This window comes from Chrysochloris asiatica, unplaced genomic scaffold (genome assembly GCF_000296735.1).
Source record: "Chrysochloris asiatica unplaced genomic scaffold, ChrAsi1.0 scaffold00182, whole genome shotgun sequence".
Classification (NCBI taxonomy): domain Eukaryota; kingdom Metazoa; phylum Chordata; class Mammalia; order Afrosoricida; family Chrysochloridae; genus Chrysochloris; species Chrysochloris asiatica.
In genome coordinates this window covers 617,430-637,758 of record NW_006408700.1, presented here as the reverse complement: position 1 = coordinate 637,758, position 20,329 = coordinate 617,430, and the positions used below count along the sequence as shown (strand labels likewise).

General features: G+C 40.2%; 1 protein-coding gene across 2 annotated transcripts in view; it reads right to left on the bottom strand.

Moving 5' to 3' along the window:
• GRM1 (glutamate receptor, metabotropic 1) overlaps positions 1–19,758 on the bottom strand; it is a 680,560-nt gene extending 660,802 nt beyond the window's left edge. The window contains exons 1-2 of one of the 2 annotated variants that reach the window (XM_006872052.1): positions 19,717–19,758; positions 17,383–18,398 (exon numbers count right to left, since the gene is read on the bottom strand). In XM_006872052.1, the coding sequence (XP_006872114.1) occupies positions 17,383–18,082 (700 nt within the window). In that variant the 5' untranslated portion in view covers positions 18,083–18,398; positions 19,717–19,758. Of the gene's footprint in view, positions 1–17,382; positions 18,399–19,716 lie in introns of those variants that run through there. The other variant, XM_006872051.1, reaches the window with a different exon arrangement.
• Positions 19,759–20,329: the final 571 nt, after the last annotated feature.

Below are 20,329 nucleotides of genomic sequence, written 5' to 3'. Positions count from 1 at the left end.
ACTTAACCTTATAAAATTATACAGAGCACTAAATGCAACAACAGCACAATACACATTCTTTTATATTACACACAGAAAATTCTCCAGAACACACCATATGTTAGGCCACAAAGCAAGCCTTAATAAATTTAAAAACATAGATATACTACAAAGCATCTTTTCAAATCATAATCCTATAAAATTAGAAGTCAACAATAGGAAAATCAAGGGGTAAAAATCCAAATGCATGGAAACTAAATAACACTGCTTGAATGCTACTAAGTAATAGAACAAATAAAATATGAAATTTAAAACTTCCTTGAATTAAATAAGAATGAAAACACAACATAACAAAACAACTGAGACACAGCAAAAGCAGTGCTTCGAGGGAAATTTATAGCAATGAATGCACACATCCAAAAAGCAGAAAGAATCAAAATCAACACATTAACACAACATCTCCAACATTTATTTAAAAAAAAGCAGCCACTAGAAGAAAAGAAATTTTGAAGATTAGAGCAGAAATAAATGAAACAGAAATAGAAAAGAATCAATAAGAAAATAAAATGGTTCTTTGAAAAGATTAATAACATCAACAAATTATTTGGCAATCTAACAAAAGAAAATTAGGAGGAGATGCAAATAACATGGATAAGAAATGGCCTGGGTGACATGACAAGAGAACAAATGGAAATAAAAACGATATAATAAGAGAACACTATGAAAAACTGTACACCACAGATTCTAGAAAGAAAATCAAGAAGAAATAGACATTAAAAAAAAATAAAAAACACGACCCACCTAAATTAAGACAAACAGAAGTAGAAAATTTGAACAGACCTCTAATGAAAGAAGAAATTAATCCAGTCATTAAAACTATACGTCCAAAAATAGCCCAGGCCCCAGTGACTTTACAGGGGCCTCGGCAGTGACTTTACTCTGAATGTTCTACCAAACATTCAGAGAAGAGTTGTCACCAATTCAATTCAAACTAGTCCAGAACATAGACAAGTATGGAAAACTCCCAAACACATTTTATGAAGTTAACATGACCCTCATACCAAAACCAGGCAATGACGTCACTAAAAAAAAAGAATTATAGACCAAAATCCATCATGAACATAGATACAAAAATTCTCAATAAAATCCTAATCAATGGAATTTTAAAAACTAACACACAATAATCAAGTGAGATTCATATCAGGTATGCAAGGATGGTACAATTTTAGAAAAACAATCAACATAATCCACCACATACATAAAACAAAAGAAAAGAACCACATGATTATATCAATTGACGCAGAAAAGGAATTTGAAAAAAATCCAATATCCATTCCTGATCAAAAAAATTTTAAAAACACTTAACAAAATAGGAATGGAAGAGAAATTCCTCAACATAACTAAGAGCATACATACAAATCCAACAGAGTCCTGGTGTGGCACTGTCGGATAAGCCACGGCTGCTAACCATAGGGTCAGCAGTTCAAACTCACTAGCTGCTCTTTGGAAACCATATACAGGGTCACTATGAGTCAGAACCGACTTGATGGCACCTAATAAAAACAACATACAAATCCAACAGCCAACACAAACGATAATAGCCACACAACAGATGAACTACTTAGGAATAAATCTAAACAAAGAAAGAAAAGACCTATACTACAAAGAAACTACAAAACTCTGCTACAAGAAATAAAAAGAGATCTACAAAATATAAGAATATACTATGATCATGGATAGAAAGCTCTAATGCTGTGAAAATGTCAATACTTCCCAAAGTAATCTGTGGATATAATGCAATCCCAGTCCAGATTTTAACATCATTCTTTAAAGAGATGGAAAAATTGATCATTAACTTTATATGGAAAGGGAAAAAAAAGAATTACTTAGGAAGAACAAAGTTGTATGTCTCTCACTTCTCACTTCCTGATTTCAAAATCTACTACAAAGTCTCAGTGTTCAAAACAATCTGGTACTAGTACAATGAAAGATACATAGATCAATAAATCAAGAGAATCCATAAGTAAATCAATCCACAAAGTTGATCTTTGACAAAGGCCACTCACACAAAATGGGGACTAGATATTCTCTTCAACAAATGGTGTTAGCAAACCTGGACATCCACTTGCAGAAAAATTAAATAAACCCATATGTCACACAAATGCAAAAAAACAAACTCAATATGGATTAAAGACCTAAATGTAAAACCTAAAATTATAAAGCTTATCAATGAAGAAATAGGGGCAAACTTAGGGGCTTTGACACATGGCATAAATACACTGTCAAACATATCTAAAAACACACAAACAGCAGAAGACAAAATAGATGACTGGGACTTTCTAAAAATTAAATACGTATGTGCCTCAAATGATTTCACCAAAAAAGTAAAAAGGGAGACTACAGACTGGGAAAAATATTTTGTAAGGACATATCAGACAAGGGACTAATCTCTAAAATTTATAGACAACTATAACACCTCAACAAGGAAAAGGCAAATAACCCATTTTAAAAATCAGCAGAGAAGCTAAAGTGGATAGAGAGAAATACTTTTAACTGATGGTATATGGAGGGGATTATAATCAATGTAATGAAACAAGTTATATGAATTGTTGAATGTGAAACTGATGATGTGCCCCGTAAACTTTCACTCAATCCACAATAAAAATCTTAAATTTAAAAAATAAAAAAAAATTAGCAGAGGCTAGGAACAAACACTCCATCAATGAAGATATTCAGGAGGTCAACAAACATGAAAAGTGTTCATGATCATTAGCCATTGTTGTTGTTGTTACGTGCCGTCAAGTCGGTTCCAACCCATAGTGACCCTGTATAGGGTTTCCAAGGAGCTGCTGGTGAGCTTGAACTGCCAACCTTGCTGTTCAAACAGCTTTGCAGTCTAACGCATTAACCCACACCAGGGCAATAGAGATATTCAAATCAAAAGAACAAGGAGAGAGCATCTCTCCCCAGGATTAATATTGTTGCTGTTAAGTGCCACCAAGTCTGTTCCAAGGAACAGCTGGTGGGCTTGAACTACATAAACAGCAAAGTTCAAAGAAACAGAAAACAACAAATGCTGGCAAGGGTGTGGAGAGACTGGCGTCCTCCTATATTGTTGGTTTTGTTGTTGTTGTGAAGTGCCATCAAGTCAGTGCCAACCTATAGCAACCCTGTATAGGGTTTCCAAGGAGCAGCTGGTGAGCTTGAACCGCCAACCTTGCAGTTCAAATAGTTTTTCAGTCTGGCGCATTAACCCACAGCGCCATACCAGGATGACTATAAAACAGTGCAACTACTGTAGAAAACAGTATGGCACTTCCTCAAAAAGTTGGAAATGGCAATACCAAAGATCCAGCAATCCCTTCAGTTGGCATATACACCCAAGCAAGAAGAGCCATAACATGAGTAGATATTTGCACACCCATGTTCATAGCAGCACTATTTACAATAGCAAAAAGATAGAGACAGCTAAGTGCCCATGAGTGGAAAAAACAGATAAACAAACATTGATGAATACACACCGGAATACTATGCAACACTGAAGAACAACAATAAATCTGCAAAACACCTCATAGTATGGATGAACCTGGGGGACATCATGCTGAGTGAAATTAGTCAATCATTCAAGGAGAAAAATTGTATGAGACCACTATTCTAATGACTCAAGAAAAGGTTTTCATGATAAAAGAAACATTCTTTGATGATTACAAGGGGTGAGAGGAAAGAGAGAGTGATTCACTGGTTAGAGGGTAGACACATGTTGATTTAGGTGATGGTGAAGGCAATATATAAGAAGATGGTTGGCAGAAGAATAATGAACACAGGTGAAGACACAAAGAGGAATGCAAGAGTTAAGGGGACAGAGACAAGTACTGTTATATACACAACCCTCCAACCACAGTGTTCTATAGGCAGACACATGGACAGGCTGAATGGGCCTGGGAAGGAGAGTGGGAGTATAGCCACAAATATATAAAGGTTTGACAGAGGATATTTGTACCTGAGTATTTGCCTTTACTGCAAACACACCTATGAATGTGGTGGCACATGTTGTTGTTAAGTACCGTGGAGTCGGTTCCGACTCACAGTGACCCTACATAGGGTTTCCAAGGCTGTAAATCTTTATGGGAGCAGACTGCCTCATCTTTCTACCACGGAACTGCTGGTAGTTTCAAACTGCCAACCTTGAGCTCCTATAAGGGACAAAATGATGAAAAGTTCTTGACTATTACCAAACACTTTGAGGCAATGAGTTGCTGGGCCTCAGGACTATGTCTTGGGGGACAACATAGTCCACAAAGAATGTTCTATACCTTACTTCAGTGAGTAGCCACAGGAATCTTAAAAGGCTCATGAGCAGTCATCTAAGGTGTAGCTATTCGTCTCTCTATGTGCAGAAGAATTATGAAAATTAAAGATGTTTGGAATCAGTTCGTCCAAAGGACTAATGGAACATGTGAACATCAGTCTCTGCGACTGAAACCAGAAGAACTAGTTACCACTACCTACTGCTCTGAAAGAGAGCACATTAGAAGGTCCTAGATAGAGTAGGAAAAACTGTGTAGCAAAACTCAAAATTATAAAAAACCAAAAAAGACTGGGTTTATTGGTCAGGAAGAGACTAGATGAGCCTGAGACTATGGCCCTCAACACCCTTCATGTCTTGGCCCTCTTGGCCCAATTTTCAACCAAGTGGTGGACAGGTATATGGCGGAACTTCTATATAGCAATGGAGTCCTGGTGTGGCACGGTGGGCTAATGCACTGGACTGCAAAGTCGGTTTGAACCACAAGGTCAGCGGTTCAAGCTCACCAGCCGCTTCTCAGAAACCCTACACAGGGTCACTATGGGTCAGAACCGACTCGACAGCACTTAACAACAACAACAACTATAGCACTAGTGGAAGTCCTGGTGTGGTGTTGTAGGATAAGCACTGGACTGCAAAGTCAGTTTGAATCACAAGGTAGATGGTTCAAACTCACCAGCTGCTCCTTGGAAACCCTATCCAGGGGCACTATGAGTTGACACTAACTCCATGGCCCTTATCAACAAACAGCACAGCACTGGTGAGGTAGGCTCACCACAGAATGGCCACATACTCAAGATCAAAAGGACAACATTCACCTGGGAACAAGTTTCAGATGTGTTGGAAAGGAAGGTGGAATGGAAACAGGAACTGCAGGGAGGAAGTAGGGTAACTGTTGTTAATTAAAGGGATTGCAATCACTGAGATGAAATAAAACGTGTGATTTGTTGGATGTAAAACTGATGATCTGCTTTTTAAATTTTTCACTCAGTTCACAATAAAAAATTTCCCTCCTCAAAAAAGGAAATCAAGTACTTTTCAAGAAAAAATAAATTAGATAAATAAAAATAAACCTAACTGAAAACCTAAAAACTAAACCAAGCCTTACTGCTAGCTCAAGTCCTAGCTCGATCCTTAGCCCTAATACTAACCCTGATGGTAGTTGCATGCCACCAAGTCGGTGTCAACACATAGCAACCCTGTAAGTCTTTATGGGAACAAAAAGGCTCATCTTTTGTAGGATAATGCATTGAAGGCAAGGTCAGTTTGAACCACAAGGTTGGCAGTTCAAACCCACCAGCTGCTCCTCAGAAACCCTATACAGGGTTGCTATGACCCGAAACTGACTCATAGGCACTTAATAGCAACAATTTAAGAGCAACAGCAACTGGTGGATTCAAACTGCTGACCTTGTGTTAGCAATCCAGCTCTTAATCCACTAACCCTAACCCTAGTCTTAACCCTAACCTTAAGACTAAATGAAGTCCTAGGCCTAGCTTAGACCTAGCCATAGAACTAATCCTTACTCTCACTCCTTACTTCTGCCCACACTCCACCCCCTCCCCCAACATACACACAAAGAATGCATGTGGAGGGTGGGGACATGAATATAAAAACAAAAAACAATGCTATATTTAATACCATGATGTTTTGTGTTTAAATAAACAAAACTTTCTGCAAAACTCAAGGAAACTAAACAATAATTTTCATAGGTTAACATTTAAAATTTTTTAGGCATGAGGAACCATTCAGGTATTTTGACAAGGCTTTATGTATTGCCATAAAAGTCTGACTCTTGTTTTCATCTCAGAGTTAGAAAGCCAAAAGGGAAGAACACACTCTACATTTCTTAAGCTTAAAGAACTTTAGAAGAAAATCAAGCCTCTATTTGAAATACTGAAGGATTCCATGGACAAAATATAGCAAGATTTGGTGGTGGTGGTGGTGTGCTGTGGAGTGGGTTCCTACTCATACTGTCCCTATATAGGGCTTCCAAGGCTGTAAATCTTGATGGGAGCAGAAAGCCTCATCTTGCACCTGCAAAACAACTGGTAGTTTCTAACTGCTGACCTTGAGATTAACGGCCGGACTCATAAGCACTACTCTACCAGAGTTCTTTTACAAATTGTATAGCTAGCTCTCTATAGTTGGAACTCTGAATCTTGCATCTTATTTTGTTGTTATTGTTAGGTGCCATCGAGTCGGTTCCAACCCATAGTGACTCTGTATAGGGTTTCCAAGAGGCAGCTGGTGAACTTGAACCACCGACCTTGCAGTTCAAATGACTTTACAGTCTGGCGCATTAACCCACAGTGCCACACCAGGACTCCTTGCATCTCATCAGGGAGTATTAAAAGAAGGTGGAAGGAATACACAGAGTTGCTGTACCAAAAAGAATTGGCTGAACATCAGTTCAGTCATTTCAAGAGATTATGTATGATCATCAGGAACTGATGATACTGAGTGAAGAGTTCCAGACTCCACTGAAGGCATTCATGACAAACTAGGCCCCAAGAATTGACTAACTACAGCTTGAAATGTTCCAATAAACGGATGCAGCGCTCGAGATGCAGAGTTGTCTGTACCAAGAAATTTGGAAGGTGCATACCTGGCTAACTGATTGACAAGATCCATATTTGGACCCATTATAAAGAAAGGTAACCCAACGGAATGTGGAAATCATCAAACTAAATATCATTAATCTCCCATGCAAGTAAAATTTTGCTGAAGTGATTTCAAAAAGAGTTGCAGCTGTAAATCCACAGAGAACTGCTAGAAATTCAAGACAGATTCCGAACAGGATGTTAGGGATACCATTCCTGGCATCATAGATCTTAGCTGAAAGGAAAGAATGCCAGAAAGATATGTACTTTCTCTTTATTGACTATGCAAGGTTTTTGACTATGTGGATCATGAAAAACTGTGTGTAACATTGTGAAGAATGGGTATGCCAAAACATTTCATCATGCTCATGAGGGACCTATACAGAGGCCAAACACATCAAGGGGATACTGAATGATTTAAAATCAGGAAAGGTGTGTGTCATGGCTGCATTCTTTCACACTATGTATTCAATCTGTATGGTGAGCAAACAATCTAAGAAGCTGGATTCTATGAAGAATAACATGGCATCACCATTAGAAGAAGATTCATTAACAATCTGCGATAGGCAGATGATACAACCTTGCTTGCTGGAAGCAAAGAGAAGTTAAAATACTTACTAGTGAAGATCAAAGACCACAGCCTTCAGTATGGATTGCACCTCAATGTAAAGTAAACAAAAATCTCACAACTGGACCGATAAATAACCTCATGATAAATGAAGAAAAGACTGAAGTTATGAAAGGCTTCATTTTCTTTGGATCCACAGTCAACAGTGATGGAAGCAGCAGTGAAGAAATTAAAGAACACTATACATTAGGAGCTCTGGTAGTGTAGTGGTTACAAATTGGGCTGCGAATCACAAGGTCAGCAGTTCAAAACTACCAGCTGTTCTGTGGGAGAAAGAGGAGGTTTTCTCCTCCCTTAAAGATTTACAACCTCGGAAACCCTGTACAGGGTCGCTATGAGTCAGAACCGACTCCACGGCACATAACAACAACAACATACATTAGGCAAATCTGCTACACAAGTTCTCTCTTACAGGTTAAAGAGCTCCTGGCCCAAGCTATGACAATTTCAATGCCCTCATATGCATGTGAAAGTTGGACAATAAATAAGGCAGAAGTAGAAAAACTGATGCAGTTGAACATGATGTTGGGGAAGAAATATTGAAAGTACCATGGACTGCCAGAATAGCAAACAAATTTATCTGGGAAGAAGTATAGTTAGACTGTTCCTTTGTTCTCTTGCAATATTATCAGAAGGAGCCAATCCCTGGGCAAACACATCATGCTTGGTAAAGTGAAGGGTCAGTGAAAAAGAGCAAGACCCCCAATGAGATGAATTGATGTGTTGGCAACAAGCATGGGCTCAAACATCAGAACAATTGTAAGACTGGTGCTGGACTGGGCAGGGGTTCCTTCTGGGTCACTATGAGTTGGAACAAAGTCCATGGCACCTAACAATAACAATAGCATATATGTTATGTGTGTATGTTATTGTTGTTAAGTGCCATGGAATCAGTTTAAACACATAGCAACCCTGCATAGGGTTTCCAAGGAGCAGCTGGTGGGTTTGAACCACCTATCTTGTGGTTAGCAGACAGTCCTTAGGCGCTGTCAAGTCACGTCCAATTCATAACAACCCTATGTACAACAGGACATTGTACATTTTCAAAGATTGCTTTTCTGAAAATGGCCAGCCATTTCCTACTGAGATGGTGCTTCCATCCTAACATCTGACTAGCAGGCCCTGTGAGCTGTTTACAGTGGCTGTAAGAGCTCACTTAACTATTCTGCCCTTGAATGAGTTTTCTCAGCCTTTTGTGGACTCACTGAAGATGATTTCTGACAAATCCCTTTCTGATAACATCACTCTGTGTACTTCGCAGCAAGTTATTGTTGTTGTTGTTGTCAGGTGCCATCAAGTTGGAACCGACTCATAGCGACCCCATGCACAGCAGAACGAAACAATGTCCGATCCTGGCCCAACCTCACTACCACCGCCACACTTGACGCCATCAATGATGCCACCTGGCTGATCCATCTCGTTGGGGGTCTTCCCCCTTTTCTCTGACCCTCCACCTTACCCAGCATGACATCCTTCTCCAGCGACTGTTCTCTCTGGACAATATATCCAAAGTATGAGAGACGAAGCCTTGCCATCTTGGCCTCCAAGGAGCACTCTGGTTGCACTTCTTCCAAAACAGATCTATTGGTACTGTTGGCAGTCCATGGCACTTTCAGTATTCTCCTCCAACACCACAACTCAAAGGCATCAATTCTTCTACGATCTTCCTTAGTCACTGTTCAGCTTTCGCATCCATATGAGGTTATTGAAAATAAGAACCCATAAAATCGTCTCCCACATTAGATCACTAGGAGAAAATTATTAGTGACTGAAGAGTAATGGCAACTTCCAAGCCAGAATGATAAAATAGAAGCTTCCTTATTCAAGCCAACCTCCTTATAAAATATAATCCAAGGCAAAATTAATCACCAAGTGACAGGACAATCAAGAAAAGTTCAAGCCTTCTCAAAAGGCTTTATATTTTCCATCTTTATATTCCACCTTATTCCTTTGCTTTAAATAATTTAGAAAATGGGTTTAGTAAGTCTAGCCAACATAAGGGGAAAAGACAAACATTCAACAGTTTGACAGTCTGGGACCATTCTGGGTAGAAACGAATGGCATTCTATTTTTTTAATAGACTCCAACATTATTACTGTATCCCACTACAGTGTAACAAGTAACATCCATAATGATTATGCTGTGCAGTCAAGAAAAGTGTCTATTAAACTCAGCATTCTGTTTTTTTTTTTAAGAAGTCAGGGAACTATGTAATATATTTTACAAAGATCGCTTTCTAAAATATTGAAGATGTAATAGGTTATGGCTTAAAAAGGCCAATTCTCCGGTACCTGGGTCACACAGCTATAAAAAGTCTGGATAATCAGGGTTGTACTTAGATGTGGAGTTCTGGTGTGGTGTTGTGGGATAAAACACTGAACCACAAGGTGGATTTCAACCACAAGGTTGGCAGTTTAAACTCATCAGCCATGCCTTGGAAACCCTATACAGGGTCACTATGAGCAGGAACTGACTTAACAACAACATAATGATGTATATGCCTGAAGCCCTAATTTTTTTGTCTTCTACATTTACTCTTGGAACAACTCACCTATTTGAATGGCTTCAATGGACTCCCGATTATAGATAAAAGCAAAATTTCCATTTGGAACCCTGCTTCTGTCTTCAGTAATGCAAAACATATTCTTTCGTTGTTCTTAGCTCTAGGGATGCAGGTGTTTCCTCTAATTCTCTTGTCCGAAGTTCACATCATACTTAATTTAACTAAAGTCAAACTCTTGCTACTAAAACCATAAAAACTATGGTTTTGAAAGACTGCTAATTACACCAAAATTCGCCTGCTTCTTTGGGATTATAATAGTTAATCTCTTATATAGTTACATTTTTTCCTCTTCCTTCTAATGGATCTCTCATACACATTTCCATAAGAATTAATTTTTCTAATTATCTTTGAATCATGAAAACATCTAATCTTTCTTGAAATCACAAGTCTTTGTCACATATTTCAAGATTCTCCATTACTTGCACTTCATATCCATAAGGCATAAGGAAATCCCAGAATATCAGATCCCACATGTGAGTTGATATTTTTATTATTAGTTCCTGGCTCCAACATTCCATTCTGGTCAAGCAGACCTATTTATTTTCATTCCATGAAGACATGATTGCTGCAAATTTTTACAAACACTATATCCCCCCCATAAGTAATACTCATCAAAATTCCCTTTTGGTGTAAGCTATCAGCTAATTATATCCCATCAGTATTTTCCTTGTTGTTGTTGTTAAATGCTGTCGAATCAGTTCAAACTCAGTAACACTGTACAGTGTTTCCAAGGGACAGCTGGTGAGTTTGAACCACCGACTTTGCAATTCAAACCAACTTTTCGGTCCTGTGCTTATTCTAAAGGGCCACATCTTGTTTTCTAAACATATAAGAACTCATGTTTCTAAATGCTTATGTTGTCATGATTGGTTTTACTTATTTTTACTTTTACATGTTCAAACTGCACTCTATTTAGAGCCTAAGCTACTTAATAACTGAGTCAAAAGTTTCAGTTTCTGATGAATACAATAGTCTTTTAATGCTGAAAATCTTCAATTAGTGTTCAATATCTATTATGATGACTTTTTATTTGCACTGCTTACACAAATCTGCTGTACAAGACTGCTTTAAAATGTTTAAGAGCAAAGATATCAGTTTGAGAGCTAACATGTGCCTGACCCAAGCCATGGTATTTTCAATAGCCTCAATGCATATAAAAGCTGAACAATGAATAAGGAAGACCATAGACAAATTGATGCATTTGAGTTATGGTGTTGGAAAAGAACATTGAAGGAACCATGGATTTCTAGAAAAACAAATATGTGTTAGAAGAAATACAGCCAGCATGCTCCTTAGAAATTAGAATGACAAGACTTGTCGCTCATCCTTTGAAAATATTACCAGGAGGGAACAGTCTCTGGAGAAGGACACCATGCTTGGTAAAGTGGTGGGTAAGCAATAAAGGGGGAGACCCTCAATAAGATGATTGGCACAGTGGCAGCAGCAATGGGCTCAAGCATAACAAAAAATGTGAGGATGGCCCAGGACTGGGCAGTGTTTCGTTCTGCTATGCAGGGGGTTGATATGAGTTGGAATCGACTCAATGGCACCTAACAACAACTTACACGTATTTCTTTATTATCATTTTGTATGTCTCTAAGGTGGTACAGTATGAGATGGAAAAGGAACTGTCAAAGAAACTTACAACATGATGAATGACCACCAAAGTCTTCCAATAAGGAGCTTTCTGGTGATAATAGGATGTTACACGTGACCTTCTCTTACTCAGTTTTAATGTATATAATCAAATCCTGAGGACACAATGCTGGAAGCTAAGTTTAATAATCAAACTCCCAGAACTGACTGAGTAGAAAGCAGGCATCAGCTAGTAATTTTATATTCAAAAGAAGTCATACTGTTGGAGGGTATCCTGGTGTGGGGCTGTGGGATAAAGCACTGGACCTAAAGGTTGGTTTGAACCACAAGGTTGGCAGTTCAAACTCACCACCTACTTCTTGGAAACCCTATGAGTAAGAACTGACTCCATGATACTTAACAGCTCTTATATATGATGAGGAGGAGGATCACAACTGTTGAAGCATAAAAATGGGGAGAGATTGTTTAATGGAAGCACCTATTTTACAAAAGGTTTGGGGGTGTTAATTGATCTACTGTGTAAGGGAAATAGAAACTGGAGCATGTGGATGATGACCTAGCAAAGTATGACACAAAGAGGATTTGTTGAAAGCAAATGTCATACAGAAGAGGAGGAGTTTGAATTGTCTAGGATGACTCTCAGTAGTCAATATAGGATTCATGGAAACGTCAAAGAATCCACATCAGGTCCCAATATAGAAGAACTGACTAAAACTCAGATGGAATTCTGACTCTGTATGTAACTCTTATATACACCTACGCTCATTAAAAACATCAGGAAAGTTAGAGCATATATGAACTACTTCTTGGCAAGCATGTGCTAGTGGTAGTTTAAGCATTCTTAATTGGGTGGGTAGGACACTCGTATCCCTTTTTTTATGGTTCGCTTTGTTTTACCCACTGTCTTTGATCTGGCTCATAAAATAGAAAAATTTATTACAGTAACTTAATGTAAAATAAGATGGAATAAAGAGAAGTCGTACAGAGAAAGTTACTGATGCATAGATATAAATTACGATATTTACCAGAAATAAAATTCTTATTCATAATTGCTTAGTTAAAGTAATAGTTAACATATATTTATGATTAGGATTTTTGCCTTTGATGGCTTTAGATATCTAAAAAAAAATTTTCATTTCAAAACTTAAAAAGCTTCTAACACCCACACTAGCCTGGCTTCAGTGACTGGATGATCAGAGCTCAACCAGAAGTAAAAAGAAGAGGGGAATAAAAAAAGTACTCTCATACAATTTGATGAACTTGACCTACACCTATGGAAGCAGTAGTTCAAAAAAGGGAACAAGTCCTAACAGAAAGAATCATTCCCACACCCTCCACACACAGAGTAGACAGGGATGGGCAACTTAGACATTGGCTACCCAAAATGGGGGGTGGGGGGCTACAAAGGCAAGAAGTGACTGGCTTACAAGCTTTCAAGAGGGAACCTAGATCCAGAGGGCCTGGAGGAAGGTAGAATCTCCAGTGTGTAGTATTCAGTATGACTAGCCCGGGCTGATGCAATGAAATGCAGACGGGTCTTTTATGATACAATAGTGAATAATTGTTATCAGGACTGATTGTGAGGGATGGAAATGTAAAGGTAGATGTTTTATAGCAAGGAGGGGAGTGATTAACTTTTCAGTCTAGGAGCGGAGTTCCCTAGGACCACTAAGGGAGAAGAGCAGAGAGCAGGACCCTACCCAGAGAAGCAGTGATGCCTGAAATGGAGCCAACGTGGAGCAATGGAGCAGCTGGAGACTTTAGATCCAGAGAGGGAGAGCAACTGTGTGCTGAAGACCTGGGGGGCACGGGGAAGGATTGCATGGAAGGGATTGTAACCATGGCAATGAGACGATATACAATAGAATGAATGTAAAACCAATGTTCTCCCATGTAAACGATCACATAATTCACAATAAAACATTAAAAAAAAAAAAAAACTTAAAAAGCTTCTAAAAAGTAAAAAGTCAGATTTTTAAAAGAAACTCAAACAAGCCAAATTCATATAAAATAAAAGCAGATTTCACAAAAAGTTACACTGTCAATGTGTAACTACAAAAAAAGGCCACCTTGAAGTGAACACTTCCAGAAGGAGAGTGGCCCCAACAGACTCCTTATCATAGCAACTCATCTGACTGCCCAAGATAAAATACTAAGAGAAAAGAGCTTAAATGAAATGAAAATGTGTTCAGTCCATACACACACACAAAGTTTAAGCTACAAACTCAAAAAGAACTCTTTATTCAACCTGTTCAATGGTTTGAATTTAATCAAGTAGAATAATTTTAAAATCCTGTCTTCTATAAGCTTTTAAAGTGGTACATTTGTTTTCTGATGAAGAATCTGCTTTTTTTTTTCAGGAGGATGGAATGAGGTGTCCTTGGCTGAGATACTCTTCTCAGAAGTAGGCTATTTTTGTATTCCGTGTTTAGCATATTTAAAGACACACATTCCAGGTGAGCAGCTTGCTCCAAAGTGTATTTGAATTTTGTTGATGTTCTATTGCTGTAATACCCACCCCTTGCTGTTTCAACAGTCCCCTCAGGTTGTTGCTGTCAGGTGTCACAGAGTCAGTTCCAACTCATAGCGACCCAATGTAAAACAGAACAAAACACTACCCATTCCTGTGCCATCCTCACAATCTTTGCTATGTTTGAGTCCATTGTTACAACCACTGTGTCAATTCATCCAGAGCAGGATCTTCCTGTATTTGAATGACCCTTGGGAGCCAATTGTTTAAAATTTCAGGAAAGACTATTGCAGGTGAAAAGATTATCTTTTATGTCAATGATCCTGACAGTTGACATGACCAGAAGACAAGTATGATACAAATTATATATTGTTGTTGTTAAGTGCTGTCAAGTTGGTTCTGACCTAAAGAAACCCTGTATAGGGTTTCCTAGGAGCACTTGGTGAGCTTGACCCACCAACCTTATGGTTCAAAATGACCTTGCATTCCAGCGCATTAACCCACAGCACCACAAAAAAGACAGGAAAGGTTAGATATGGATGTAACACTTAAACGCTAACTGGTAATTAAAAAAAAAGTATTTCTAAAGTTAACTTGACTGTATAATGAAATAATAAAGAAATATAACCACAATTGAGACATTGAAAAAATAAGATATCACACTTACCGCTTTAGAAGCCAGTCAAATGTTAATCACAGAAATTAAGGTACATTTGTCTAGCAACTTAGTTCTGTTGATATTAACTGTATGAGAGAACATGGGAGTGACAAACTAATGATATATTGACTAGGGAATGGCAGATTTGGAAAGGAATGATGAAGGTCATTTAGAGGTCCCAGAATTTCTTAGCTCCAAATTGCCAATATCCAGACAAACTGGAATCCTTGCTGAATTGTGCCCAGATGGCAAAGACAACACTGCAATGTGGTCTTAGCTACTTTTTGACAGGAAACTGTCACCAGTAGGTGACCCCATCATTCTGAAAATTACTAAATGATCCAAGAAAGTGCCTATAGGCCAGTACACCATGGTCCCTGAGAAGCAGAGGGCAGAACCTTAGGAAAAATGAATTTTCAGTTGGATCTCATATAAAGGAGGCTGCTACATTTCTTTGCAGATTAAATAAATAAGTAAGTGCATTTTCATTTTCACAACTGTTATGTCAAATAACAGAAGAAGAAAAAAATTCAGCTTGAGAAGAAATAAGACATCATATGTAAATGGCAAGAGAAATGATGTAAGCTCTTGACAAGAACATAAACTCCAAAGTTTGCTATGATGTGATTGGATGACCCCAAACCAGTGTACTATCAATTATGATAGTTTGGAGACATCATCGTTGGCTGGAAGAAAACCAGTTTATCAAAACTACTGCAGGGATGAAATGTTAATATGGGAACTGTCATAACATAATTAGCAAACACAAGTCCTATTAATTTTCCAAAAGCATAATTCTAGATGTCAAAGACATACCACTATTGGTTATCTTATTCTTATTATTTTTTGGAAAGTGATGTAATCAGAAAACAGATTGATTATTCCGTTTTCCACCATCCTCCTTATCCCCCCTCCCAAGTAAAATGAAATATGGGGAAAGGAGAAAGCCAGCACATAAAAATGTAGTCTTTCTTCCAAAGGGAAAAATTTTAACTCCTAATACCAATAATCATTACCTACCTCAGTGAAGGAAGAACTATTACATATTTAAATAAACTATATTCACACTAGTTGAGATCTCTTAGAACGATCTCTCCAATGCTGATACCTTAATTTGCACCTAGTGTGTTCAGGATGCTTCAGCTAAGTACATGGGGGTGGGAGGACCTATATGAAACATTAAAAATAGGATGTTAACATCAAATGTTAAAATGTAAGGAATTAATATCTCAGCATAAATTGGTATACTTTAAAAAGTAATGAGTTTTTGTTGAAAAAGCAGTATGCAGTCACATTTAAAAATCAAGATTCAGAAACATGAGTGGGTTGTTAGAAGTCACAAATTGCAAGGAAAGTTTCTTTTCAAAAGCCAAGTCTGAAATTATAATGTAGCATTCTATGTGACTTTTTTTATACTTAGATTTTACACCAGTAGCAGAAAATTGTGTGAACACTAAAAGAACATGAAGTCATGTCCATGGCTTTTCTTTTAATAACTTGATTTTAAGAAATCTGAATGAAACAAACCATACATGCAAGTCTCTTACATGTATCATCAACCAAGGTGAATTGTCTCTAACATTAATTTATAATCCAGGTCTCAGTTTCTTCCTCATGAGGAAGTTAAGAGTAGATGACCTCAAGGGTCTCATACAATCCAAAAATCTATATAGGAGGAGAATAAAGAAAATCTTCATGTAAGAAATTCTTTAAGAATTTAGGTCTATGTGTCTCTTTAAAAGGAAAGCTGTTAACCTCAGGTAAATATAAGTTTATTTCCTTTTAGCAGGCCATTTAAATCCTGACATCTGCTACCCTTCTGTTAGTAATATCTAATTAGTCTAACTTTAAATTGGAATGAGCAAAGTCATTGTGTTAGACAAAAAGGACTCGAAACCAAACTCAACTCCAACAGATTATTAGTGTTATTTCCCAGAAAATAAGATCTGGACAATTTAAACATATATTAGTGGGGGGGGGGGAAGTAATTTATATTACATTCCTTTCTACTTGAGATACCACAGAATTTAAAATACAAGTTTCTGATATACTAAGGAAGATGACTGTCTTCATCCTAAATTCACAGGTAAGTTTTGGATGTGTAAGAGGGGCTACATGAGGACAAACGCCTTCAGCTGTTCAACACAAAATAACACTTTCAAGTCCTAATTATGGATAGTGATTTCTTTTAGCTGATCTCTCATATTGGGTTAGTCCCTTACAGTTGTAAAATCACAGCCAATCATTTAAGGATAATATGATACCTGGAACAAACTCAGAACAGGAGGGCAAACAATCACATACATCTACAAACTGAAGACTGGCTCAGGCACTTGGCATGGAGAGTTTGATATCTTTTCAGCTCCTACTATCTCTAGAAACACAAGGGGATACAGTTTTCCTGCACTGTAATTATAGAATGGGGATAAAAGGCAATGCCTGGTGGGCGTGTACTGAGAAGGATAAAGTCAGTTCCCTACAGTGCTAGAAATTAATAGGAACACTACTATGAGCCCAAGCGCCCATCATGCAATGCCCTGGCTTTCTTAGTACCTTTCTTTCCCAAATGCAATGCCTACCTTCCGTGTGGACTGCCGAGACATAGGTCCAATTGTAACGCTTGACTATGTCAAGCATCGCCCTTGCCTGCAAAGTGTCAGAAGGGACAACCCTCAGGAAGTATTTGTACAAAGTTTTGTCACTGAGGTCGATGCTTGTGGCGGAATAAGCGATCTGGGGGATGTCGAAGAGTTGGAGCAGGTTCTGCACTTGAATGGCCACAGAGCTGGAGCCCGGGCCGATCACGCCAGCAATGGGCTTCTTAGTTCTGCCTGGGGGCAGGGGCTGACCATCAGGCAGGCACCGGTTGAGCCCATCCTTCTCATCCCTAATAGAAATCAGAGAGTCCCTGATGAACTCAATGCTCTGCTCCAGAGCCACAGAGGAATGCCAGCAGGAATCCCGGATTTCACTGCCCAAGGTGATGTTGGGCAGAAGCGCCGGGTCCGCATTGATCTTATCCAACGTGTGGAACATGGCCTCCACCCTCTGGATGCCATACTGCTCTCTGATCTCCCCACACTTCCTCTCGGGCACCTTCTCAGCCGGAGGCTGGTGGTGGACAGAAAAGAGGGCCCCGATGATGACATCTCCGTCCATTCTGGCCACGGAGCGCTGAGACGAGCCCCCCACCAGCAACACTCTCCTTCCTGGACTGCTAGGGAGAAGGGACATCTCCAAGAAGATCGCTGGGAAGAAAACCCAGAGGAGCCTGGCCATGGTGCCAAGAACGCCGACCACACCTGTCCGCCGCGCTCCCTCGCTGGTCCCGCCTGTTGGCTGTGGGCGCACCGTCCAGACGCCCGACGCCTCCTTTTCCCGGCTCGGTCCCCTTGGCCAGCTCTGATCCGCAGCCGCCTTCGCCGCCTCCACCAATGCGTCCTCCCCTCCGCCTCCTCTGCCTAGTCCTCCCAGACCGATTCCATGCCCTGGAGGCGTTTTGAGGGGCGTTCCAGTCCCTCTTTATTCACCAGCGCAGCCAGGTAAATTGATGAAAGATATAATGGGCGTCGTGCTTGCAGCGCTGAACTGGACGCTGTCGACAGAAGAGGGAGACAATAAAAAGCCCCGTTATCAGAGGAACTGTGTCAAAACTCTTGGGTCAGTGATGTTACTAGCTTCCCGGCTGCACTGGTCTCAGCATGCCCTGATCACCCGCAGCTCGGGAGGCAGTTTTGGCCGAAGCAAATAGCTGTGTCCTGCTCCTGGCGCCCTCACGGGTCCGAAGTAGCGCACAGCCAGCGGACCCGTTCCGTCACTCTCCCAGTCTCCTCTGGCTTCTAAACACCCACCCTGAGTACAGATTTGGGGGGCGGGGGGCGGGGGGACGGAGAGGAGGAACTATGTAGTTCAACCTCAGACCAACTTTTTCCCCCTGCAGAAATACTGGAAACTCTTCCAATACAAAGGTGAAAGAGTTATTTTAAGGGGAAAGTGAGGGAAGGTAGGACCTATTTATTACTTTAACTTTGAGAGGGTGAAGAGACCCTGACATGCAATTCAAGTAGTAAATGTAAATTTGACAATTTGAGGAAAATCCATATCGTTACTAAGGCAACGCCTGGTAAAGTCTCCGATTTGGAGTTTGGTATGTTTTCGCCCTAAGAAGTCAGGCTCACTGTACCTGTCCAGGAAGAAGAAGGGCAAATAAGGTAAATTGGTCCCATCCCTCCTGAGATAGAGGGAAGGGGTTGGGACGGCTCCTATACTCTCCTAAATCGAGACCTTTCGGCTTTGCATAGTTGATGGAAAGGGAATGAAGCTAAGCTTAGGGTTGTTCTTGCGTCGGTCGCCTTAAGGTTGCCGCTTTCAGAACCCTGGACAGAGTTCATTCTTATAGCTCAGGCATTGCTGCACCTGGCCTGAATGGGAGGTGTGGACCAGTGAATTGCATTTCCCTACACCCGCTGCTCTTTCACCACCCACCCCCGTGTTTTACACACCACACACACACTCACGCACCACCCTCGCCGTCTCCTCGCAGCATGAGTCTATGCTCCATCCAGTAGCTATATTCCAACCCAACCGCTCTGGGGGCAGAGGCGCCAAATCTCAGCCGCCTGCCAGGCTGAAGTTGGCTACCTCTCTCATCCCTCCCTTAATTCCTTTCTCCTCAAGGTGAGAGTCGGTCAAGAAACGGGCTACCGGAGCAGGCAGGAGCGAGACAAAGGGAGGGGAAGGAGGCAAAAAGAGAAAGATAGCCAGGGTACCCATGGGTCCCCACGCTTCCAGGGGATGCAGGGCTAAAAGAAACACATAAGCAGGGATGCGCCTGGACCAGGAGAGAAATCCGACAGATTGGGACTGTTTCTGCCGCGGTGGGTGTATTGCACCGCGGGAAGGTGTCCGCTCACCTGGGTCTGTTTGGAGGATTTGGACTTGAGACGTACCTGTGTCCGGGTAGACAGCACTCTAGTCCCTGGGCCAGAGGACCGCCGCTACGATCGCTTCGCAGGCGCCTCCGCTCTAATCCAGACGGTGAGAAGAAGCGATCTGGGCTGTACGCTACTGCCCTCTTTCTTCAGCACTATTTTACCGCAAGGAAAAACGGGGGGGAGGGGAAAAACAGGTCACCCGAGGCATGTCTATTATCTCATGCATAAAAACCAGTCGTTTGATGGAAGGGACAGGAGGAAAAGCCTAGGGAGAAAGGTGGAATGCTCATCTTTACAAGTAAAGGATTCTTAAACTGCTGGATATATAAATAATCAGAGCTGGCAAAAGGAGAAGTACCGCCTCAGCTGCTTTCGGATGGTTATTCTTTGTATATATTTCAGGGACCTGGATACATTTTTTTTCTCTGTAAGTAAAGCCCCTTCTAAGGGAGACAGTGCAAATTCGTGTGTAGGCATCTGGAGAAATGCTCTAGTAGCAGGTTGCAAGGAACACAAGGAAGAGGCCTCCTGGGGTGGGAACCCTAGAAGGAGGGATGTGGCCATGGTGAATCAAGAAAAGCCAAATTAAGTG